This window comes from Pelobates fuscus, chromosome 4 (assembly GCF_036172605.1).
Source record: "Pelobates fuscus isolate aPelFus1 chromosome 4, aPelFus1.pri, whole genome shotgun sequence".
Taxonomy (NCBI): domain Eukaryota; kingdom Metazoa; phylum Chordata; class Amphibia; order Anura; family Pelobatidae; genus Pelobates; species Pelobates fuscus.
Window position 1 is genome coordinate 31,238,545 of NC_086320.1, and position 27,616 is coordinate 31,266,160.

At 40.0% G+C, this 27,616-nt stretch overlaps 1 protein-coding gene across 2 annotated transcripts in view; it reads right to left on the reverse strand.

Annotated features, from left to right (window-relative positions):
• Nucleotides 1-27,616, reverse strand: part of EFR3A (EFR3 homolog A) — a 151,976-nt gene that overhangs the window by 79,362 nt on the left and 44,998 nt on the right. For both annotated transcript variants that reach the window (XM_063451046.1, XM_063451045.1), the window contains exons 3-8: nucleotides 20,875-20,951; nucleotides 19,994-20,121; nucleotides 18,946-19,096; nucleotides 12,777-12,898; nucleotides 12,320-12,469; nucleotides 8,971-9,108 (exon numbers count right to left, since the gene is read on the reverse strand). In XM_063451046.1, the coding sequence (XP_063307116.1) occupies nucleotides 8,971-9,108; nucleotides 12,320-12,469; nucleotides 12,777-12,898; nucleotides 18,946-19,096; nucleotides 19,994-20,121; nucleotides 20,875-20,951 (766 nt within the window). The remainder of the gene's footprint in view (nucleotides 1-8,970; nucleotides 9,109-12,319; nucleotides 12,470-12,776; nucleotides 12,899-18,945; nucleotides 19,097-19,993; nucleotides 20,122-20,874; nucleotides 20,952-27,616) is intronic.

The following is a 27,616-nucleotide window of genomic DNA, read 5'->3' on the forward strand; positions in this document are numbered from 1 at the left end:
GATCATAAAGGAAAAAGACTACTCCGTAGATGACCTGTGGATCAACTCGAATAACCGGGAGGGACGGAGAAACATTATTATTACTTTGACTTGACCACGGTTTTGCTTTTGTTTCTCATACGGAGGTACTTTATATTTCAACCTGGCAACGATGATGACTATTTTCTTACATTGGATGTTTGCATTCAAAAAATTTTGTGCTGAAAAACCCCAACTCGACTTATACTCGAGTCAATGTCTGTATTATGGCAATTTATTTTGCCATAATACAGACAAGGGGCTGTGTAGGAGGGGGTCTGGTAGGAAGCGTTTACTTACCTTTCCTGCAGCTCCCTCCTCCTCCGTGCCGGTCCGGTCAGCTCCCCCCTGTCAGCTCCCAGTGTAAGTCTTGCGAGAGCCGTGGGGTCAGAGCGCGGCCGCGAGACTTACACTGGGACTTGCAGAGGGAGCTGACCGGACCGGCGCGGAGGAGAAGGGAGCTGACAGGAGCTGCAGGAGAGGTAAGTTACAGCTTACCCCCCTCCACTTAACCTGCAATGCCACTGGACCACCAGGGAGTGAGAGCCCCCTCCCTGCCATGTATCAAGCAGGGAGGGGGGACGAAAAAAATGTATATAATAATAAAATAATAATACTTAAAAAATAATAATTTAACAAAAAAAATTATTAAAATAATAATAAATAAAAAAATAATAATAAAAATGCCCACCCCCCACCAAGGCTCTGCAACACATACACAAACACTGCATCACACACACTGCACTCATACACACACATTGCATTCATACACACACACTGCATTCATTATATACACACACTGTAAATAAAAATTTTCAATTAATATAATTTTTTTTAGGATCTAATTTTATTTAGAAATTTACCAGTAGCTGCTGCATTTCCCACCCTAGTCTTATACTTGAGTCAATAAGTTTTCCCAGTTTTTGGGGGTAAAATTAGGGGCCTCGGCTTATATTCGGGTCGGCTTATAATCAAGTATATACGGTAGTTCATTTACTACAAACACGAAGACAAACAGCTAATTCTTACAGTAATGTAGCTCAGAATTCTATCACAGTGTCTGTCTGCCCTTACATTTATAGCATTATAGCTCACAAATCTGCTCCTGGCATTTACGGACATTGTGTCAACACTACGTTTTGTTCCTTTGCCCGTATTATTCAGCATGTGTTAGAATTTTTCATTAGAACTTGTCAACCTACTTTAGAGATCTCCCCAGGACTCTGCTAATGTTTTTGGCAGAGTTCCATGAAAACTATTAAAGATTAAAAAAAAACAAGTTGTTTGATGAGGCTCGGAAATTCACAGTGCTTGCTAATGTGGTATTTTCTGATATTTAGATTCTTAACCTTTTTTCAAATGTATTGTTCATAGATCCTTAAATTGTTCAATGGCATAATCCCCCCCCCCCCCCCCCCCTCCCCGAGCGATCAATGCCAAGAAGTTTTAAAGATATAACACAAATACAAAATTTTAACTGGGTACAAACAATAAATCTCAGCTAGAACTGCTCATTTATTAAAATAATATATCACAGCAATTTTGACATGAATAACATTTTTATCTAGAGTCGACAAATAGATATGGAATGGGTAAAGGAGTTTCATAAAAATAATAAAAAAAAATAAACTGTGGTGTTTATTTGAAAATAAATAAAAGCACATTTTGAGTAGCCTGAAGTTCCAGCTATGTTCAGATGTTCAGGAGGCGTTACCCCTAAGTAACACAGAGCGATTTATACTGTGAGCCGGTTTCTCAGACTCTTGAGCACGTGAGTGCATTATTTTGCATGTACCTTTCTACATCACACAAGTGATAACATGCTACCAAATATTATCACACCACAGCTATATATATTTTTCTTGAGTAATTCTACACTGAGACAACGTTCTGTCAAATTGGTGAGATGGAAATTTTATAAAGACCCGAAGGCTATGTTAAACCATGTTTATATAGGTAAACCATTATCGTGATAGTAAAAATAGGAACTCAATAGGAATAGGAACTCAAATTAAACCTGTATTTTTTTATATTGTTATAAGTGTATATAGTGCTAACAATATATAAAGGAGTCTTGAACCAAAAACTTGTAATCTATCACAAACACATTTCTATAGGTCTCTGCTGGCTGCATGCAACCCTGGTACCAATTTGGCACATAACGCTGCACAGGGAGCCCAGAGACACCGTAAAGTCCCTAGGAGATTACAAGTATTTCAAGATAAACCTCAAATAACCTTTAAATGCATGAAATATTTGTGACAGACTCGCACTGCTATACTGGACCTTAGTAGGGGGACAAAGTGCTGGTCACGTCATGCGTGCACTTAAAATTGCGTTAAACGATGTGCCGCAGCAATGTGAAAACAGGCAGGGAGTTGTAAAGACAGAGAAAATCTGTGCAAATATTGCGCTTAAATACAAATTAAAAAAGGAATATATATTTAAAAGCTGCTACCACACTAGTGTGAGTCTCTCCCCCACTCCACACAAAGTAAACAATACAGGCAGGTGAACTTAGTACCACCAGTGCATTAGTGGAGTGCTAGAACATAAACACTTACCCTTATATAATAAAGGATACAGTATACAATAAAAGCTATAATATAAAAGAAAGCACAATATAGTGCAATAAAGTTTGAAAGTGAGTATATACAGAAATTTAATTGTATCTCACTCACAAGTGTAGAGCCAGTGGGACAGGCTCAAGTCAAGCTGGCAGATGTGTTCTAAGGTGACATTGACCCGCTTCTGTCTTTAGTCGAATATACTCAAGAGAGGAAAACAAAACAGATGGAAGCAACAGCTTCTAGTAAAGTATGTCAAAATGTCAAAGTGGCTTGGTGCAAAAACATATGAATAACCTGCTCACATTTTTAGGAGCCTTAAAACTTGGCTCCAAGTATAATAGCATTAGTGTCACTTCAGGGGAACACTGGTCTCTCCTTGGAGTGGAAGTAGATTCTGAAGATAGGCCCAGATAGTGTAATCCAAAATATGATAAATGTTATTCATAAGATAAATCTATCAACAAAGTCCAAGGTGCTGAAATCTTCCTGAGATACGTTTCGCCGTTTCCAATGGCTTTATCAATCAGTCGAATTGTGACAGACTGGCACCACTAAAACAGACTTTAGTAGGGGGGAGAAAGTGTTTGTTGCGTCATGCGTGCACTTAAGATTGGTTACACAGTGTGCCACAGCAATGTAAAAACAGGCAGAGAGTTGTTAAGTGTCACCATCTGATCATTTTTAGAGTGCCAGGTCCCTGGCTTTCTTAAAGCCGAAGCAAGCGTTAAATACGTACTGGTGGTGTTGGCTCCTGTCTTGATGTACTTTGTAAGCAACCTTAGTCACAATCTTTATGAGTTGTAGGTTCTATTCCTTTCCTACTAAACGTTAAAAATATCAACAGCGTGAAACTATTACCTCGGTGAGGAATTTTAAATGGAGCAGGAAAGTGCTCGACAAACCGACAGACATTAACATTTGTATATAAAGTGATTTCTATAAACACGAAAGGCATGGTAGTATTACCCCCATGCTACCAACAGTCAATAGAGACATTTCCAAAATCTCACAATCCACAGCCAGTATCTGGCTGTGTAACAGCTGTAGCACGATCATGGGAGTCTAAACATAAGCAAATCTGCTTTTAACCCCTTAAGGACACATGACGTGTGTGACATGTCATGATTCCCTTTTATTCCAGAAGTTTGGTCCTTAAGGGGTTAAGTACAGGAAACATTGTAAATAAAGAACACATTTCAGAATAAAAAAGCCACCTAGATGAGTTAAGTCTCAAAGAAATTCTAATTAAGCAAACTACTACTCCAAATATGGTGTGAAGCACTTGATTCTCGTCTCAAATCCAGTATGTTGCCAAATCCTGTAGATTCCATCTTAAAAACATAGCCTGCATCCGCCCCTTTCTTACGCAAGATGCTACCAAGGAGCGCGTCCATGCTCTAGTAATTCCCCGCATGGATTATAGTAATCCTCTCCTAATTGGTCTTCCAAAAAGCCGTATTGCCCCGCTACAGTCTTTAATGAATGCCGCGCCAGACTGATTTTCCTCTCTAGTCAGTCCTCTCACACCTCAACCCTCTGTCAGTCCTTACATTGGCTTACTGTATCCTATAGGAGTCAATTCAAAGTGCCAACCCATACAAATAAAGCACTGACCAATTCTAGCCCCTCTTATATCTCTTCAGAGATCCATAGGTATGTCCCTTCTTGGTCTCTCCGCTCTGCCCGTGACCTTCTCCTGTCTGCTGCTTTCACGCGTACGGCCAACTCACGCTTGCAGGCCTTTTCGCAGGCAGCTCCCTTCCTATGGAATAGCCTGCCTACTCTCCCCTAATCTTCAATTGTTTAAAAAGTGCCTTAAATCCCATCTCTTTAGGTAACCTCTACCTCACATACCTGTCTCTTGCTCTCTCCTAAAGGGCAGCACTCTACTCTCTCCTCCAGCTCTGCTTCACTCCCACCTTATTTGATTGCTATCTTCTGTCCTAATGTGTTTTATACCCCACCTCCTATAGAGTGTAAGCCGTTTGAGCAAGTTTTTTTGTAATTGTCCTATTTATAGTTAAAATCCCCCCTCTCATAATATTGTTAAGTGCTACAGAATCTGTTGGCGCTATATAAATGGCAATAATAATACTAATAATGAAAAAAGCAGAGTTAAGCTCTGCCTCTGCCATTTTGTCATTGGCTGCCAGAGACCTGAGAATTTCTAATATACAGTAAGTAACTTGCTTAGAAGTGATGCGGGACCAGGCACTCACTGACCACAGGCACCATAACCATTTCAATATGTTAACGTGGTTGTAGTACCTACAGTGTTAATTAAAGTAACATTATTTCACCTAGAATTCTACTAATTAATCTCATTAAATAATTATAAATATTTCCCCCCATAAGTGCCATTGACCAGACAACATACATTAAAAACACAGAGAGGAACTAGTACAACAATACACAACTTAACAAATAACACACAATATAGAATAGAACACATACAAAAGAACGGAACAACTGCCCGAAATAACAAGATAAAATATACACTTAAAAGAACAGGCACTCCTCACTTACTGACATAAGTTCCGTTCCCAAGACTAAGTAGTAAAACGAAATTGGACGGTAAACAAGGATACCTCACACCAGCAAGACAACCAAGTCTCGCATGCATTAGAATTCCACCGAACATAGACCAGCTCACAAGTCCTGAGACTCAGATTTGGGGGATATCTGGCACTAGAGAGTTGGTCGTTTGTCCAAGCAGCCGGTAAACAGGTAAGTCGTTATGTGAGGACTACCTGTATATGTATGTGTTCTGTGCATTGTAATGATTGGAGCTCAGCGGCTGCACAAAGCATTCTGGGATTGAGCTGCCAGCACTGCTGTGCACACTGCATTATGACCTTCACAGTGTTCGTTTATACCAGGAGGCAAAAGGCGCCCAGCCAAATTCACTGTTTAGTGGGTCAGACAAAACCATCCTAACACCAGGAAGATAGCTCTAATCAGAAGTGATTACTCTGGGTTTTGGGGTCTATTCTTCTCCTAAAAGTCTCAAAGGGGCATGTCGTGTAATCAGTTTATCCCCCAAAGAGCGGTTTCCCTCATCACATTGGATAGGTTTGAATTACTTTAAAAACAGAGATTAGCCATACTACAGCTATTATGAGTGAACCAGGCTTTGGGCAGCTACTAAGAGGAAACAACTAAACGGAACTTCATAACGAAAGTAGGCACGAAACGCGTAGGTTTCTTCTGTTTATGCTGTCTGAAATGCTGCATTCCAGCAACTTTAATTAAGGAATAGAGGTATTTCTATGTTTCTAGCTGGTTTAAGTCGGCATTCAGGCATATGTGTTGTTTGTGCAGCTATTGTCATTTGTCTTTTCCACCGCAACTCTCTCCTAGGAAGAAGAGAGATCAGTCCACATTGACCAAGTATTCACAAATTGGACAATATTAACACAAGCAACCCAGAACACTCATTCCAAGCTATTTTACGGACAGCTCTGACCGGCAGACTTAGAGCTGCAGCAATTTTTACAAAAAATCCAAAGAGCTAAACTACTTTGAGAGAACTGGCATAGAGTGCCAAATGCACCAACAACTTTGCAGTAATACAAAGTTGTGATGGTGCTTAGAGAGACTTTATAAGGGAAAAGACTTTTGGCTTTTTGCGAAATCTTCTACACAGATATTTCTACATATATATTTTTCTGTTTTTTTTATTTATCTTAAGACAACAATGATGGTGAGGTGAAGAAAATAAAAAAATATAGTATCACACATTTTTCTAATATTATTTATACATTAAAATAAGGAAAAGACGATTGAAAATATAAAGGCATCATAATCAAACTTTCATATCTATTGGAAATGACCTGTTTTTTATTTGTCCTTCCACTTTCTAGTCATTTTATCCAAACGAAGAGCTGAGTCCAGCTCATGACACCACAACTGTTTCTAACAATAGAGATCTTTAAATACCCCATACAGTCAATTGTCCTTCCCATGGGATTATCTATTTCTCGGAATAACCGTCTAATGTAACAGTGCAGCAGGCTGCTTCCAGGTTAAGGAAATAGCTTATCATGAACTACTGGATAAAAGCCAATTACTGAGTCTAGGGACAGACCACAATCAGTCAAGTCATTAAAAAAGAAAAAACTGTCACATGTGATTACCGTTGCCAAGTAAAACCTTCCACTCAGCCATGCAGTATCTTATACCATAGGGGGTTTAAAGTATGTTTTTAGCACTGTCCTGTGTGCCTGGTAGTCAGTCTTGTGCCATTTGCATATATGCTGCAATCAAAACACAGTCTGCTAGCAGTGTGTCTCTACAATGCCATTCCAAATTAACACATTGGTTCAGAGGAAAAGTCAGATTTGAAGATTGTGAACTGAAATAGGGATGAATACGTGCAGACAAGTGTGGCAAGGTCAATTTTAAACACACTGCTACAAAAGGTACTGAGATTACTGCAGAAACTTATTCCACATATCTTCTGTGGCGAAACCAACCTCGCCACTGGGCCCTGGAGAAGCCTGTTTGCCCGCCTCCTACCTGCTGACTATGGCCCCTGGATTATTTGGGGCATATTGTATTCTATTGTGCGACTGCTGGCCCTTTAAGCACAGTGAATGGTATTTTATTGTACTGCTGCTGGCCCTTTAAGAACTGTCTGGGGACATATTGAGACTTTGGGTAACAATACCCTTTAAGACTATGGCCCCTGAAAACGTATGGACTTTTATTTGGTGTGTATGGCCCTTTAAGAACCGTCTGGGGACATCTTGTAACTTTGGTGAACAATGTCCCTTTAAGACTACGTCCCCAGACCTGTAAAATAACTTGCCCCTGGCTTTCCCCCACTTGGTTCAGTATATAGGGCTTACTGAACCAAGTACCACACAGGCGGACCACCCAGAAGCTAAAGTGTGCAGGCAATTTACCTCCCAGGCTGAGAGGTTACTGCAGGTTAATTGCACGTGGTGGCGGCCATCTTTGTTCAGTCGAACGCGGTCAGCGGTGTATGCTAAAGATTCTGTGGAACTGAAATCGGCTACACATTTTGCCGAACACCGCTGACCCTTACCTTCTTCCATACTGAACTTGCAGCTCCAGAGACTAAGTCCCGTTCGAAATGGGACTTAGTCGTTTTTCGACATGAAATTGACCGGCCGCACAGCCCAAATCTATGGAACTGTTTTGGGCAGGAAAATGTGCTTGCGGTCGGTCATAAAGGGACCTCCAGCTAACTTTTGATCCACTGGAGGGATTTGGCTGATTTTTGGAAGGGTTTATGTTTAAAGTGTGCTGATTCTAAATATGTGTTTTTTAGGAAGATGTATGGATTTAAAGTTATAGCACATGTATAAAAACTGTAGTTTTCCTGGCTGTATAATTATGTTAACTGGTTATCTGAGGGGAGGGGATGTGTGGGTTGAACCATGTATCTGACTGGTTATTTTATGCCTCCCCCTGGGTGTGGCCTGTAAGTGTACAAGTGTAATAAAAGCCAGGCTGGATGAGCCAGTCCAGAGTTCCTGTTTTACCCTCAAAGTGATGTGTCGTCTCATTATTGGGGGAAGGATTTATTGTATGCTGTTCCAGTTGACTGCTAGGAGTACAAGCCTATTCGTATGGTTCCTATTCAATGGTCTACAGCATTCATACGCTTGGGAGAATTTAAAGGTTTCTCGGATTCGGTGATTATGGTGTCTGCCAGAGTGCTTGGAGTCCTCAGGAAGCACTAGGAGCATCCATTAACGGAGGTACCAAGTCGGGGTGCCAGGTGATCCGTTACATCTTCCATATTCAATGTATGACCAACTCATCTCAATTTAACATTTAGTAACTAAACCCCTCAACGAAATGATGGGACAGGGTTAAACAGGTGCTTGACTTTAAAGAACAATACGAAAACACTGTTCTGTCTGTACATATTCTGAACATATTAGATTATATATTATATTATCTTTTCTTTACATGTATTTTCTCCACTACCTTGCACCTGATAATAATTAGTCACCTGACCTGGACCAGAACACGCAGCACCAGGGGAATTAAACTAAAATTCAAGCCGATCATTTCTCCATATACTTGTATATTTAAAATATATATATATAAAATAAATTTAATCCTTAAATATTACACTTTGCCGTGTTCATAAACTGGTCCCTAATGACCTTACACTAGAAATTAAGGTTCTGGCTGTTGAAGTTTGAAAAATGGAGCATCACGTGAAAAAACAAAAATGTTTAACAATGTTATAAATGATTTTCCATGTTTTATTCAATGGTATAATTTGTAGGGATGTGACAGTTCCACTACAAGCCTTATCTTTTTTTTCCACATGCACGTAAACCGATCCCTTTAAAAATACGATATGCACAGGACAAGGAGATTTAAAACCGTAAAGACTTACGCAAAGACAGGTCTGACTGCATTATTCATATTCCCATAGGCAGCTCTGCCCAGTAACTCGCGGAAGCAGTTTTCAGCCAAGGTGCTGGGGTTCTCTTCCTTATCGTTTACTGACGGAGATGCAGGAGGTCCGATGCGACTGCAGAAAACAAAATAAATATACATACATAATGTAGAATGAGTGTTTTGCTAGCTGCAGTTGGCTGACAAAACATTCACTGAATAAAAGGGGGAAAAAAATGTTTTTTATTTGATCCAAACAATAAAATGATCTATAGCCATGTGTAAAATAATCTTGGAATTACATATCACAAATCTGAAAAGAAATTCCTTATATTTTTTATGACCAGAAGAGTAAGATTGAATTTATTTTAGTTTACTTTCAATAGTTATATTAAGTACAAAAAGTTAATTTTTATTTTTTTTAAAGGGACACTATAGTCACCTGAACAACTTTAGCTTAATGAAGCAGTTTTTATGCATAGATCATGCCCCTGTAGTTTCACTGCTCCATTCTCTGTCATTTAGGAGTCAAATCACTTTGTTTATGCAGCCCTAGGCACACTTCTCGGCATGTGACTTGAACAGCCTTCATAAACACTTCCTGCAAAGAGCCATCTAATGTTTATACTTCCTTTTTTGCAAATTCTGTATAATATTGAATTTCTTATCTCATGCAATGTTAATAGCTTGCAGGACCCTGCAGGAGCCTCCTGTGTGTGATTAAAGTTTTAAATTTAGAGAGCAGGGATAAAAAACTATTAAATTAAGTTACATTTGATTGCCTGCCTGCTGTGTGAGTCACAGACATGGGAGGTGTGGCCAGGGCTGCACGGACAGAAACAAAAAATACTTAACTCCTAAATGTCACTGAATGGAGCATTGAAAACTTAATGAAACTTCAGAGGTATCACATATACACCAAAACTGCTTTGTCAAGCTAAAGTTGTTTTGGTGACTATAGTGTACCTTTAAGCCGGTTTGATTTTTTTCTTAGATAATGTGATTATATAATGACATGTCCCTTCATTTCTTGGCTGCAACATTAAAATGCGTCCTTTCTTACTCTGCTTTTTTTCTGATAACTGAGGTCAGTCACCAGTCAAGTTAAGAGAAAACAAAAAGCATAGAAACATAGAATGTGATGGCAGATAAGAACCATTTGGCCCATCTAGTCTGCCCAATTTTCTAAATACTTTTATTAGTCCCTGGCCTTATCTTATAGCTAGGATAGCCTTATGCCTATTCCACGCATGCTTAAACTCCCTCACTGTGTTAACCTCTACCACTTCAGCTGTAGGCTATTCCATGCATCCACTACCCTCTCAGTAAAGTAATACTTCCTGATAGTATTTTTAATTTAAGACTCTGTCCTCTTGTTGTGGTAGTTTTTCTTCTTTTAAAAGGACAAGCGGAAGTGTCACCTTAGGGGGGTGGCTTGCAAAAAATGCTCACACCTCAAAATCGACAGGGCCACTTTAATAATGCATTTAATTATACAGAAAATAAAAACAAGACAGATCCGATTAGGCATCAACAATAGCAAACATGTAAGACAATTTTACAATGTTACAAATTATAGGTAAAATATTTTTCAGAGTTTTTATTTTTTTCTTGTTAATATTAGCATAACGAATTGAAAATATTCCACATGTTGGATTAATAGGTTATATGAACTAACAATGTGTTTAGAGCACGCGATCACCCACTCAGACCCAGTTAGCTACATTCTCTGGACAAGGATCAAGTTTGATGAATTTGCTTATCACTTTAAATACATGTAACCAAACTTTGTCCACGTCCATTAATCAACTAACCTTTTCTTTTAACTTACCCCTCCAACAATCCTTTCTGTGCAACTCTCAGACATGAAATATTATCCACCACTCATCTCTCATGAAGTCATCAGACCTAAGCTTGTTACCCACCTACCAAACTTCTAATGTATCCCTGACATAAAATATTACGCATCGCTAACATTCGCACAAAGTCACCAAATATAAAATTATTACCGACCAATCATCTTTCCATCCATCACTAATTCTTCTCAATGAGTCCACAAGCCTGAACCTAACCACTGTCCTTCTCAATAAACCCCAAGGAATGAGATATCATCCATTACTCTATCTTTTCATTCAGCCACCGGTTTGTGAAATGAAACCCCACTAACCATTCTTCTCATTCAGACCTCAGACATGAAATATCACACACGTCACTGAAACCTTTTATTACATCTGACAAAACTCTTATAACTCTTCAAACCGTATTTTATTGACAGAAGTTCATAGTACTGCTGTGTTTATAATTCTTACAAAGAGGACAAAAAGCCACCTGACAGCGACAATGCAGGAAGGAGGCACAATGTTTGTGAATTATCAAAATAACAAGTTACAGGTTGAGCACCAGTAATGGGATCAAGCAGGACATGCTTAGTATAGACATGAGGGCTTCCGTTATCATCAATATAAACCCTTTGGGGCTTTATAGGGATTCCTATCACAAAATGCCAGCAGCACAGTAGAAAGGGGACTTCAGTGCTCTCCTTTCGTGTTCACTGGACGCTTCCTTTTTGAAATGAAAGAAGGTCCTATAGGAATGGAATATTTCTAAGTTTTACTCAATTAAACCAAGGTAAAATCATGAATATTTTTTCATATACCTGGAGTGTGTACCTTTAAATAAGCATTAGAGAAGAGTGCTTAATTTAAAGAGCTCCTTTTAAGTAGGTCTTGGAAAACAAAAGTATAAAACACCTTTCATTCAGTAAGACTGTTCCCGCTGATTTGACAGCTATGTGTATAAGCAGGACTCATAGCAAGCTTCTTAGGGGAGTGAGAAGTGCCACTTTATTGCATCAACATTAGCAAAACCTTAAGAAGAACATAGTGCCTAATGACCTAGCTCGCATTAGATGTTGGAAATCCCAATGGTGGTCAAATTATATTCCTTAGTGACCATTACCTTATATAGCCAGGGAGACAAAAAAAATATATATATTTATAATCATTTGCACTCCAAAATTATTGTGAAGCGCTAATGATATATCTAATACATAAATCTCAGTCACTTAAAGAGATTCATTTCTAAGGCATTAAATTAACTTAATGAAAGACGGAAAAAAAAAATATCTAACTTTTTGCCAATTCATGTCAGAAAATATTTGGGCTCTGATTCTTCTGTTGAAAGCAAGAACTAGCTGAGGTCTCTCAAACAATCCCTTTAAACCAATTAATTAAAATATGCCCATTCTGGATTCAGTAAATGAACTATATTTTTAAGAAACCTTGCATTCTATGCATATTGCTTTTTTACTCTTCAATATAAGATATAGATATAGATTTCTAACATACCTTTCGGGGTCTTCTATCTTCTGCATGTTGAAAATCAAGGAGGGAACAATCTTGTCCATATGTTGTGGTTCCCATATGGTTGCGCGAAGTTCATCATTCACAGTTTTACGGACGACTCCCTGAATACCCTTAATTCCTGCAATTCTAATCCTTGAAAAAGTTGAAAAAGCAGTTTTGGAAAATTTAAAAAAAAAAAAATGAAGGTAGGATACACTATACATATAGGACATTGACATGGTACTAAGAAGGCATTCAAGCTAAGAACCAATTTCCCATCTTGATTTGGCAAAAGCTGTGCCCCAGTTAATATTTTGCTCATATGTACAATATTATTTGTGATTTGAAACAAACTAAAGACTATCTGCTAATAGAAGCATTAAAACAAATACAGCAATCTGGATAGTGTACTGTGTACACAAAATGCTAAAAAAAAAAAAGGCAATACATTTTTACTTACTCTGTTCGAACGTCTGGATCAGCGTGACACGAATGACACATAGCACTGAACCGCGAGACGAAAAAATCATAACGTCTGTGATACGAAGGGGTGTCTTCTTCAATATTAGCAAACTTGACAAACTGTAAAATAAGAGTAGGACAGGGTCAGTTAGAAGCAAAAACCAAAACAAACAAAAACTGTCAAGGTAATAAATTGCAATCAATAAACGTATCGAGTCTGATATTATTTATATTTATGTTAGAAAGAAGTCAAGGCAACAGCTGTCACCTATGGAAGCAGAGGGTGACAATGACAGATCAAGTGTAGGATTGAGACACAAACAATTTTAGCCAACAGCTAGATTCCAGGATAGAGGAGAACCCAGCGACAAGCGCTTCCAGGAGCAAGTTAATTTAAATGTAATCTTTTTGACAATTTCAAAGACTATGTACCTTAACTTTTAAATCAATTTAAAAGCTGGAATAGAAAGCAGTGAAGGCACCAGTGGCTGTCTTCTAGAGAAACTGCAATGTTTAGACTGCAGCACTAAGTCTGCCTCCAGTGGCTGTCTACCAGAGAAACTGCAATGTTTACACTGCAGCACTAAGTCTGCCTCCAGTGGCTGTCTACTAGAGAAACTGCAATGTTTACACTGCAGCACCAAGTCTGTCTCCAGTGGCTGTCTACTAGAGAAACTGCAATGTTTACACTGCAGCACTAAGTCTGCCTCCAGTGGCTGTCTACTGTAGAAACTGCAATGTTTACACTGCAGCACCAAGTCTACCTCCAGTGGCTGTCTGCCAGAGAAACTGCAATGTTTCCACTGCAGCACCAAGTCTACCTCCAGTGGCTGTCTACCAGAGAAACTGCAATGTTTACACTGCAGCACCAAGTCTACCTCCAGTGGCTGTCTGCCAGAGAAACTGCAATGTTTACACTGCAGCACCAAGTCTACCTCCAGTGGCTGTCTACCAGAGAAACTGCAATGTTTACACTGCAGCACCACGTCTGCCTCCAGTGGCTGTCTACCAGAGAAACTGCAATGTTTACACTTCAGTACTAAGTCTGCCTCCAGTGGCTGTCGACCATAGAAACTGCAATGTTTACACTTCAGTACTAAGTCTGCCTCCAGTGGCTGTCGACCATAGAAACTGCAATGTTTACACTTCAGTACTAAGTCTGCCTACAGTGGCTGTCTACCATAGAAACTGCAATGTTTACACTGCAGTACTAAGTCTGCCTCCAGTGGCTGTCTACCATAGAAACTGCAATGTTTACACCGCAGTACTAAGTCTGCCTCCAGTGGCTGTCTACTGGGGTAAGGTAAGTAAATAAAGTGTTTTTGTTGCTTTATTTACCGCGGTGGGGGGCACAAGGGAAGGAGGGAGGCAGAGGGAGCTATAGTGCCAGGTATACAGCTTTGTATTCCTGGCACTTACAGTATCCCTTTATAGAAGCCAACTGACACAAGTTAAAGAGGCAATCTAGGCACTATAACCACTGCAGTGTAATGCAGTGGTTATGGTGTTTTGACAGAAGCACACTGGCACAATAACCCCTGCATCCATATGTAGTGATTACAGTACTTAGTCCTTTTAATATAAGTAATGTAAGTGAAAAAAGGTGGCGATTCCTACTAAGACAAAGCACATCTTCCCAGGTAGTTGTGAGGTCACAGTGCAATAGTCCTGTTTTACACATCAGTGTAGCGGATTGTATTCAGCCTGTCCTGTATAATTCATGTTAAAACTGCATTTGTTTAATTGTATCGCTATGTATTGTAAAACTGTATGTATTTTCGTATGAGGGTTCGGTAGTTTTCATACGAATGAAAGTACCGAACCCCCAGACCACCCCAGTGAGAAGTGTGCACCTCGTTAGGCGTTCACACTTCTCAAAACTGCAGGTTAATTGATGTGGGTTAAGTGCATGGGTGGCCGCTGTTCGGTATACGAACCACGCGCGGCGGCCATCTTACGCACAGAAATCTCAGCGGTATTTGGTCGTCGAGTGTCTGGTACTCAAATCGGACACTAAAACAACCGAACACCGCTGAGACCTCCAGAGTGCCACAACTCCCCAACGGAGGGACTAGACAGCCCCCGTTCGGTTAAAACAAAGTACCGAACAAGGGAATCAAGGCGAAGGTATTAATAGGTATGGATGGCAAGGATTTTCATGCAATTTAACTGCCGAACAGAAACGGACCGCAGGGCCAAAACACATGGAACCTTTTTCGGATACCACCTCGTGCGCGGTCGGTCAAACTTCACCCTGCACCTAACTCCCGAACGCCTGGTCCGATCTGGGTGAATTTTAGATATGTTCGTCACCCAGATCAGGGCTACCCTAAATATTAGGCTGCTTATTTTAGGGTACATCCAGGTTTGGGGTAAATGTACAGTACAGTTAAGGGGATTATGAGTCACTCTGAGGGGAGGAGATGTGTGGGAGTTAACTATTGCTGTATTGGTTAATGTCTTAATGATTGCAAATCCCTCCCTTGCATGGGAGAATGTCTTAAAAGGAAGCTGTGGGAATAAACGTCAGTTCTGCTCCTGATGCAGTGTGTCGTCCAGTCATTGGGATTGCTGTTGGGATATTGTTGGATTATTTTGCCTGCTGGAATTACTACTCTATGGATTTATAATACTTGTTCCTGAGCCTCACTGGGATCTTAAGTGGAGATTAGCTGTGGAATATCAGCTCTCCGCTACAATCAGTCACTGTTCTTACTCATGAGGAAAGGAAAAAATATAGAATACATTCCTGACTTATAATTTCTCCTGAGTCAAAAAGTTATTATTATTATTATTATTATATAAACTGCAGCACTTATTCAGCTATGTTTAAGAAAGCATCTAGATCCTACATGAATGTGAAAACGACAGCACACACAGAGCCAGGAAGGCTGGCTAATGACCCCCCCAAAGACACTACAGGGGGTTGGAATTACATTTCTGTCAGCAAAGGGGTTAACATCTAAATGTGCAGCGTTTCTTAGTGAAATACTTCACATACAGACTCCTGCCATCATGACCACTTCAAATCACTCATGTGTCATTGTTCTTGGAGTAACCCTTTAACTACCCATCATGCAAATCTATTAACTATCCTACAACAGGCATTTGACTGTTAACTAAGCACATTTAACAAACTGCGCTTAGAAAAATGAGATGCATTTGTTCTAAAGATACAAACAGATAAAGCTAACAATCTCAATGCCCAAATGCTGCTTATTAAAGAGAGAAAGGAAGGCGTAAAAATAGCACAGGGACCGATTAAAGAGATAACATCAAATAGAATTGCAATTGCCAGGAGGATAAAATTCCTGACCTACTTTTGCAAGATTAGATTTTTTTTTTCTAGGAGGAATAACACGTCTAAATAAAGACTGTATTTGGCGTTGGAATGTTGACAGCTATATTTTTAAATTTAGTGCAACATAAATGTGGTTATAAAAAAAAAAAAAAACACAAGTGTGAAATGTAACTTTAAATTAAATATTTATGTTTTTCCATAATAACATTGAAAATAAGGTTTTTAAGAGATTAAAACTAGATTATCTTCCGGCGGAGCCTGCTACTAGACCCGAGCGGACGCCATTTCGCTAAGCTCCCAACTTTGAAAACTAAATCCAAGCTAATCAAAGTACCCAAAACCCATCCAGCCTTGCCACTCACCACACGGGCATCGGTACAAAGCACCGCACCACCTGATGCCTTTCTTTCAGCCGCAACGGCTGCAGAAGAGGAGACGGAAAAACGGGGCCTACCAAACACCAGCGATCCCCGGCCTCGCGGAATTCCTGTGCGGGCACCCGACAGAGCTCAGGGACGAACATTACCTGTGGGACCAATCCATCGTCCCAGCTCACACACCAGCCATGGGGCGACGCTCTCAAAAACCACAAGGTACGCCTGGGGACAGGGATATAGGGGCCATGCTACAACGGCCTACTAACTCCAAGCCAGCAGCCTCAGCAGACAGGCCGGACCCTACCCAGGCACCCAATACAGCTAAACAGAGCCCCAATCTGCCTGGCCCGTCTCAGACACGACAGACAGAACAGGCGACCCATATGAAACCATCAGACCTTACCCCCTCTGAGCTCACCATAACGCCACCACATACAAGGCCCCAAACCCAAGCAAACCAGGGCCCTGATCCTCAGGAGCACACACAGGCACTGCAGCAGATGAGTGCACACACCAATATACTGCACAGACCTGACTCCCCAGGGACTACACCGGAGCCACGGGCACCACCACCGGAGTCCACAGATGACTCAGCCCCAACCACCAAACGAGACCTTAAGATCCTCCTAACAGAGATCCACAAACTTTTAGCAGCTGACTCAGCCATCCTTAAGAATGAACTACATACAGTCACAGAAAGGGTGAGAAACACGGAGGAGGAAGTAGTGAAAGTCCACTCTCATATGAACCGAATGGATGACACCATCAAACAGCTACAGCAACAACATACCTACCTGGCAATTAAAATGTCAACCATTGAAGACCGGCAGCGCCGCTCCCATATTAAGATCCGGGGCATACCTATGACGATAACTGCCGACGAACTGCCGCACTATGTCAGGCGCCTGCTGGCTACCGTGCTGCCACAGTCACTCGCAAAGAAGATCTCAATTGACGGAGTATATCGCTTACCTAGCGCCCCTCACCTAAAAACCCCACCGGCCAGAGATGTCATCCTTAGATGCGTCACTATACAAGACAAACTACACATAATGGCGGGGCTGAAAGGCAAGACTCCACTACCATTTGAGAACTCCTCATTAACATTCTTTCAAGACCTATCTAAAGCCACCCTCTTATGGCGCAAAACCTATGGACTGCTCACCACACAACTTCGTTCAGCAAATATAGCCTACAGGTGGGGCGCAAACGGAACTTTGGAGATCACACACAGAGGAACAACACATGTTCTAACCTCAGTGGAGGAAGTGTCACCCCTCCTAGATATCCTGGGACTGTCTAACCCCACGAACAGTCCTCGGATGACGACCCGGACCCCTGAGCGCCCTACCCAGTTTGACCCGGGACAAGGCGGATTACAACAACCTGTACCATGAAGAACAAGAAACGACACCATGAACACTACCAACATAATAGTGGCACACCTTCCATGCTGTGACCATAATGTGTACTTTATGTTTTAGTTGGATACCCATCAATATTTTTTTCGTTCACTTTTACGACACCACAACACTCAGCACAATCAGTACACAAACACTTGGCGTCCGGAACCCAACACCCCCCCCCCGCTGCCCCCTTGGTCAGGGGTACTTAATCGATACAAACACGCCACCTGCGGCAGATCCCCCCCCACTCAGCACAACATGAAGAACTAGTTAATTGAACACGGATTCTCTGCAACATAGACACCATAAGCATGCCAACACACTACCGCTCACTCAGAGCTCTATAAGCAGCAAACCCATAAACCGCAGGTTATAGCACTGATACCAAACATAAGGCTTCACCCTAAATACAAGGGTATACGAAACATATTGACTCATCTAGACAGCGTATCATTTAATGTTTAATATGTTGATGTTATCTCTGAATGTTAATGCTTGACCCAAAATTGGTGCGAAACTCAAAAGGAATTGTATCTCAGTTATATATTGTGGGCACTAACGTGCACACCTGTATGTAAAACTATAATATCATGCACCAAAAACGAAAAATAAAGAATTAAAAAAAAAAAAAAACTAGATTATCTTCCAGGATGCAATATTTGTCAATGTTTTTCTGAGCATTTGATAAATGTGAACTACTCATGTTGAATGTGTTGGAATTTCAGTGAATAGGAAAAAGTAGGGACTAGTTTGTCTTATGACCAAGCCTGCGCTTGACAATTGTAAGAGCTCCGCTGTAAACTCCCAACTGGCAAGCGATTGCTGTAAGAATCCCGTATCATCTTGCTTATGATGAGATGTGATAAATGTGGTCTCAGCACTCAGAGCCCGGCCAATATGCAGCTGCTCAGATAGGATTCCACTTTAACTGTCCAAAGCCATGCAGGGTGGGTTGTGCTATTAATACAAGATAAATAATTCATGTGGGCATCAGAGCAGTGGTATGCTTGATAAAATATAAAGACTCCTTTACTGCTTGAGGTGTAAAGAACCTGAGAAAAATCTGCAGCTCCATTAACTCACCGAATTTGTTCCATAAATTTGTAGCTTTGGCTCTCCCGATTCCAAAAGTTTTGCCACCATGTGAAGAAAGCTCTCAACAAAAGGCTTAATGCTTTGGGAGTGGCATGCCATAAGAAGCTGGTCCAGGGCTTCCATTGCAATGAACACATTTCTAAAAACAGGATAATAATTGATTAGTTGAAAAATGAACATGTCACATACCAGAGCTAGAACTAACTGAACCAGAGCTACATAGCTATTGGCACACAAAAACCCAGAAAGCACAAGACCTGCTTTAATCACAATCAAATCAAGGTAGGATAACTGATATTGGTATAGAAATGACTAAGCCCATGTTGTATTGCAGAGCACAGACAAAGGACTCAGTTTATGTAGGGCCTGTAAAACAGGAACTGTATGTCTCCTATGGATGGATTAAATCTTTCTATAATTTGTTACTGTAATTGTAAATAATATTGTGTTTATTTATGGATTCATACTTTGACATCATTAATAATTCTCTTTATAAAGGCTATTTACAAATGCCTACAATTTACTGCTTGGTTTCCTTAACTTGGAATTAGGCAGTACTGATAACAGAATTGCAAGAGAATTGCCAATTGTAGGCTTAAATAGCAAAACTAGATTTAAAAAAAAGCCAACTCATCTAAAGTTTACTATTCTCGGTTTACATAATTCAAAGTTTACATAACTCTTAGTTTAGTGACTAACCTTAAAGTCACAGACCAAATCAGACAATTAAAAGGAAAGAGAAAATATTGTGCTGTAGATACAGTTATCCCAAATAAAAGACAATATTATACCTGCATGTTTTTACTATGCCGCAATATTGAGATCCAGACATTGTTATTAAAAACTGTTTCAGCTAAGGATTAAACATCTAAACTGCGTATATCAAGAAGATTGGATGGAATTAGCTCTTTAATTTCCAAAGAAGAGACTGGGCTCATAAATTGTAAATCAAATCAGTATTTATTTTTTGATAGTGATCCGCACCAGGAAGCCAACTGCGAGATGCCTTCTTGCTTGGAAAAACGAGATGACTTACCCATATCTGTGCCTCACAACATCTCGGCTTAATCTTTCTGCAAGATAAGCTCCTATCCGGTCAAGTTTTTCCGGGGCAGAAACAGCATAAAAGGTCAACTTTTCCATGTCTGCCTTAACAAGGCCATCCTGCAAATCAATGAGAAAGAGAGAGAAAACCTTTAAATAAATGAAAGTACTCGTAACTCTGACTTAATTATAATGTATACAAACATTGAGTTTAACTGTGAATCGTGTTCTACAGTATTTAATTTCTATGTTTCTGGAGAAAAGGTCTGACCTGAATAGCTTCCAGGGTCACAGGGAATTTTACCATTACTTAATTTTATTTACGTTAAAAATAAATAAAAATCCAGACAACAAAATATGTAGTCACGCATCTGACGGATTTTTATGCACATGAACAGAGACATCACTTTAATGTATACACCTGCATACAAATAAACCTAGCAAATGGTTATATATGAAATCTGCTCTTCCATAGACTAAGTAAATGTTTCCTTTGCTTTTAACCCTCTTTCCTCTACTTCACACCCTTCCTTGTATAGACCAAAAATCTTGTTCTTTTCAATATATTATATCTTTGAAGGTTTTGTATTCTTCCTGATCGTCATAAAATGAGTCAGTAAGAGCTACATATTGTACCATTAGATATGACAATTAACAATGTAAAGCTGAATTTCTTTTTCTTTATTTTGTGAAAACTTAAATTCTTTCTTGCCCAGTGGAATTCTTGGAGCCACAATTTTGTGTCACCTCTTTCACTGCACTGTGGGTTTAACAATTGTAATGCAAATCTAAGATGATCACAATGAAATTAGGAGAATTAAGAAATCTCAAGCTACATAAAAGGACAAAATAAATAATCTCTCAGCAAATTACCTTAGGGTCTTCAGGAAAGATATTGTCCACCAAACGTTTATAACGTGGACGTAAAGCCCCACAGCAGCCACACACACCTGAAAAAGATCACACCGTTAAGCTGGTTAACCATATGTTTTTGTTTTGACCAATATTATTCACATTATTACAATGACTTCTAGATGATGAAACAGGTATTCCAGGAGTTGACCTACTCTCTCAATTCATTTTGTATATAAGGCATTAAAATGTGAAAACAATATCTATTAATAAAAAACTTATTTATAATGATATAAATTTATAATGACATTATATATCATCAAATTTATTTTTTTTTTTTTGGGGGGGAGGGTTAACTAGGGTCCCCCCCCCCTTTGTATTTAGGGCCCCCACCCACCGCTCAGGGGTGGGGGCCGGGGGGGACAATAGGTCCCCCCCCTTATTGATAATTTTAGGGCCCCCACCCGCCGCACAGGGGTGGGGGCCGGGGGGGGACAATAGGTCCCCCCCCTTATTGATCATTTTAGGGCCCCCACCCGCCGCTCAGGGGTGGGGGCCGGGGGGGGGGACAGTAGGTCCCCCCCCTTATTGATCATTTTAGGGCCCCCACCCGCCGCTCAGGGGTGGGGGCCGGGGGGGGGACAGTAGGTCCCCCCCCTCATTGATAATTTTAGGGCCCCCACCCGCCGCACAGGGGTGGGGGCCGGGGGGGGACAGTAGGTCCCCCCCTTATTGATAATTTTAGGGCCCCCACCCGCCGCACAGGGGTGGGGGCCGGGGGGGGGACAGTAGGTCCCCCCCCTTATTGATAAGTTTAGGGCCCCCACCCGCCGCTCAGGGGTGGGGGCCGGGGGGGGCAGTAGGTCCCCCCCCTCATTGATAATTTTAGGGCCCCCACCCGCCGCACAGGGGCGAGCTGAGCTGTCAGTCAGACAGCTCAGCTCGCGAACGCGCATTCCGCGCACATGCGCGGTAAAGCGCTCAGGTTCTTCATAGGGCGGCATTCAATGCCGCTCTATGAAGAACGCGATTGGTGCAGCGTGAAGCCGTCCCATTGGGCCCCGCGATTTCGTCATTTTGACGAAAAAGGGGGCGCGGCCTAGCGGGGAGCTCGGCGCTGGAACGGAGGTAAGTTTTTAATATAAAAAATGATTTTTTATATTATAAAATGATTTTTTATATATGAAAGTACATATAAAAGCAAGAAGGAAGGCTGGGGGACCTGTCTTTCTTGCTTTTATATGGTGACTATAGAGTCCCTTTAATTTATAAAGCAACAACACATTTCCAAAGTGCCAGATTGTGCATCAATGAGTTGTGATCCGTAAGTTAATGAATTCATGGTTACATTAATACTGTCTTAATATTACTTTACCAAAAGCTTATTACTTTTAGGGCATTAAATACCATATTAGGAGTAAGATTCACACTTACCCTGGTAAAGGCTATCTTTCAGTTTGGCCTAAAGCAGTGTCTATTACAATAGAAAACATGTTTTGCTCATATCCCAACTGTCCATCCATACCAGCCAGAGGGAACTCAAGGCATAGTGGGCGACAATTTTACATGACCTTGCTGGGTAAACTGTTTCAAGGGCTGAACAGATTAATTTCCAGGTTATTATTGGGTAGAACCTGGGATTTTGTCTCAAAAATAAAATCTAAGTGATTTCCTTAACATAGCTTTTTTAATAACATTTTTAAATGTTCTATTAAAAGGTACAACACATAGAACTCTTAAAATTAATGCACAAGTGGACACAGACAACTAGCCACGTTGATAATATAGCGAAGATCATAAAAAGAAACACATATTTGTACAGTAATGGATTCCCAGGGTCACAATTCCATCTTTCGTCATACAAATGTACCCGATGGAGTAAATAATCCGTCCTTGCTCCAATTTGGTAAATTCAACTAATAAATTATCGTTGTTTGTTATAATCTTCATATTAATTGCTGAATTTAGGATACATAACCAACAACCACAAGGACCAGTTCACACAAGGCGTCCAGCGTGCAGATGTCAGCAAGCAGGGCTAACCGGCACCTTCTATATGATTAAACAACACACTGTGCATGCAGAATATGACTGAATGAACTACTGTGTACCTGCTGCATGATCAAACCACGTACTGTGCATGCGCTGCATGACTCCATAATATACAGTGTGCATGCTCTATATGCTCTAGATTAAATGTGTGATGATGATTATTATTATTATGTTATTATTTATATAGCGTCATCAAATTCTGCAGCGCTTTACAATGGGTGGACGAACAGACATGTAGTTGTTGATTAAATTGCGTGATGCCTGAGTAGACAAATTAAACGTATAATGCGTCCCTGCACATTTGGTTACTAATAATATGTGACCTTACTATAATGAACATACATTTTACGTTTCCTTTAATTTAATTTATTGTTATATTCAGCAGTCTACGTGATGGCATGGTAAGGCAGATAAGAAATGCATTGAAAGTGAACTAACCTAACTCAGCCCCTAATGTTTCGTGCCATATTTCCTGCATAACTTCTTACCAAGATGTCAATTCCTATGAATTCTAGCAGTTAAAGTGCCCTAGAAATGTCTTAGCGTTTTAAAATGATGCCAACTAAAGAAACAAACAACAAGAATATTCAAATCAGAGTGGTTTTCTTGTCGGCGGTCTTGGAACTAAACCACAATTGACGCTAGCTTTCTCATTCCATATCAAAAACATTAAAGCCTGCTGCCAATGGGAATACATTATTCAGCAGCCAGAGTGCCAAAAAAAATGGGAAAAAATCTGAACTAGAAATTCTTCAACCCAAGAGTTTCTACCTTAAATAACCTTCATTAATTTTGAATGGGATTGTTCCGTTATTCTTTTATATTAATATCTCATTACAAAAAGATAACGGAATGTCACCCACGGGGCATGGTGGAATGGAACATATTAGCACCGCTTGTTTTGCTGTCCATCATTCATTTAAACGATACGGGTGATGGAGTGGGTGGTGATACAATAACCTAGCACACTTTGTGTTGCACCTCATCTTTTCCCACCTGTATCTCACAAAGATGCACAATGGACATGTGCCTACAGGAAATGTGACGTTATCTCAGGGACCAGAATTCAGAACAGGACTCTGGACTTATGTGAAGAGACGAGGCAGCAACAGACACACAGAGCTCTGTATATGAAATTTGCACAAAGGAGAATAGATTCCATTTTCCACAGTTCCTCTCCCCTGGTGACAACATTCACATCATGTTATTTAGGTGTCTGAAAGCATCAGAGGTACAAGGATCTCCCGATGTCACATGGCTGGGCAGCACAACCCACCGGATTTCTCTCTAGTGATTGAAAACCCAGTAAGGGGAGCTAGATCTCCTATTTCATCCTGTATGAAAATCTCTTTTTATTTGTTACGAACATAGGATAGGTTAATTACCAGTAAGTGTTTCTGTGAAAATGCATATTAAGCAATAATAGCTGTAAATACCTTCATATTTCAATCTCCATTTCTGTTCTTCAGGCCTCACTTCACACTCAAACTCAGTGAAGCTCTGCATTTAACATCCTGCCGCAAATCCTACCACTCTCAGCTACTGACTGAATCTTGGAAGACACTTCACCTCATTTATTCTTCAATTGCTACCATATTATCATGTGTTACTATAAAATTGTTACCATTTATACCTGTAGTTTGCCACTGTAATTTTCTGTGTATGCAGTTTGTGTTATTGTCATTTAATGTTTTTGACCAAAATTTCATGTACACAGTTATTGAGGTGACAGCCACATGATTGAGTCACATGATTGAGTCACATGATTGAGGTGACAGCCTGTCACTGCGATCTCTGTTACAATGTCTCAGCCAATGAATTGTAACATTGGCTGAGACATTGTTCTCTGCCCTTCTCTTCCCCCACTTTGTTAAATAGTGTGCATGTGGGGTGGACACACCTTTTTTTTTTAACCCTTTCAGTGCTGATCGCAGTATTAATCATGTGATCAGTCTGTTTACTTTTGTTGTTTTTAACCCCTTCCTTGCGGTCTGATCACTGTACTGTACAGTACCTGTGCTGTATGTTACTGTTTTATTGATAATGCAATAAGAAAGGTTTCCAGTTTTGCAGCACTTTTAATAAATTTCAAAGCTTAGATAGCAGCCATTTGTACAATATCGTCTTAGCATTGTACATGCTTTTTTACATGGTACAGACAAAAAGCCATTTCAGGATTTCATGAAGCATACAAGAGACAAAGCTCACTTCCATACATTTTATTTTACTCCAAATTAGTCTAAGGGGATAAATAGTCCTGGCGCAATACCATAGCAAAATTCTCAAACTCCAACTGAATGCTCCTGTGCATACAGAATCAATGCATTAGACAGGGCTGCATGAGCGTTAATTATTTATTTGGACTGAATAAAAGTTAAAGGGACACCATAGTTACCAAAACAACTTTAAGCAGTTGTGGCGTATAGATCATGCCCCTGCTCAATTCTCTGCCATTAGGAGTTAAATCACTGTTGTTTTATGCAACTCTAGTCACACCTCCTCCCCTGGCAGTGACTCACACAGGCTGCATGAAAACAGAATGGTTTCACTTTCAATCAGGTGTAACTTACTTTCAAAGTTTGTATCTACTGAGCTCTAAATTTAACTTTATTTACATACAGGAGGCTCCTGCAGGGTCCAGCAATCTATTAACAGAGCGGAACATAAGGTGAAATAAAGGAAGTTTAAACAATAGATCTCTTTTTACAGGAAGTATTTAGAAAGACTGTGCAAGTCAGATGCAGGGAGGTGTAACTAGAGCTGCAAATACAATGTGATTTAATCCCTAAATTGCAGAGAATTGAGACTGCAGGGGCATGATCTGTACAATAAAACTACTTTATCAAGCTAAAGTTGTTTTTGGCACCTATAGTGTCCCTTTACAATTCACTAGGAAACCTCAAAGAGAAAATACATCTGCATAAATATACTAAATGCTTTTCGATACCTGGAACACTGTGGCAATCTAAATAAATTACCAATGTAATTTAATGAACTAATTATAGTTTACTAAAATGTTTTTGTGATTTTTTTTTCCGATTATCTGTTACTGTTCCTGTAGGCAATTTGCTACCATTTAAATAAACTGACATCATATATCCCAATAACACAGTATCCCATCTGGTTTTAAAGTATAGCTAGCACGTTCAGTATTCAACGTGCATGTGTTACTATAGATTAATATATTCAGGGTAGCATGTTATTTCATTCAGATGATTAATTTCCTATTGCAACCATGAATCTCTGTAGATCATCTTGTATTATTCCAATGGGTAGTCTGTTCAAAGCATCATGGTCTACTGAGCCACATCATAACACAGCCTTGTGTGAACCAGACTATAACATTATTATCAGTTCTGCTAAAACTGCCCCTTATAAATGGACCCAAATGCAGAAAATACAATGTAAAATGTTTACAAGAAGCAGCATACCATCCTTGAGATAAAATGAATAAGCAAAGTGAGGATGAATTGGTAAGAGTAAACATTTTTTTAAGATTAAAGTAAGATTATACACAAAACATAATTGTTTACTAAAATTGTAATCTGGCTAGCAATTTTGGGGGCTCAAGCGTATATGAAATTAATCAAATGTAGCCTCATCCAAAAGAGCGAAGCAAACTAAGAACAAATTATATTTATTTTGGAAAGAAACGTATCTTTTCCAAACCAGATTTGTGAATTGGGAGTCACTGATTGACTGAGAGCGCAGAAATTTTACAAGCCTGATGCCGCCTTGGGGGGGACCGGACATCGCCTCTGGAGGCAACTTTGGGGTTAAATCGGTAGAAAACAGTTTAAACCCTTGAGATAAGAGTGCGCCAAGTGGCCTCCTAGAACCATAACAACTTCTTTAGATTAAGTTGTTTTGGTGCCTTGAGTGTCCCTTTAAATACGTATAGTTTACAATATCACAATACCTCACGACGCCTTTGTACATGACAGGAAGCCATCTACCCCCATCACTATACCTTTTTCATCAAGCAGGGGGCACGGAGTATGCAATGATATTGAATGAAGTGGATTCTGTGGAGTCAGCTTCAATGAATGCCAACCTCCTGTGTTTATACGAAGAAGCACTGGTTCTCCCCATGTAAGAACCTTATTAAGTCTTCTGCTGTGGGTGGTCTTAATAGAATTTGAAACTAGTACCATAACCCTGCATATAAAAGTTTTGCCCCAACCCAATACAAGTGCTAACATGTTAAAAAACAAAACAAAAAACACTTGGTTACTTATACCAAATGTCTCGATACTTTCTAAATTCTTTCCAGAATATCACTTATTTTAAGTTTGTTTAAACTGGTGTTTTCAGAAAACCGTTCATGTATATAAGGTTAAAGCAAGTGTCTAGAAGCCAGTTTCCATGATCACTTACTGTCCCTTTAAATACTTAATCACTAGATGGTAATCTGAAAAACTGCACTGAGGAGAAGGGGAATATGCCAACAACCAATTAATCATTCATTTTCAAGTGACATCATAGTCTACACAACCGAATATATTTAAATGACAACTCCTGCAAGATATTAACTAAATAAATATTATTCCTCTCTGCAGGTTCCGACTAAACAAAGTTCAGATTGGTTCTTAAAGGAGCACTATAGCATTCGGAATAATTAGGTTTGTCCCACCAGACTGTTTAGGGTTTGAAAGGTACTACCTTTCAACCCTCGCCACGCTGGTCTCCATGTTCACACTCTGCCGTTTCG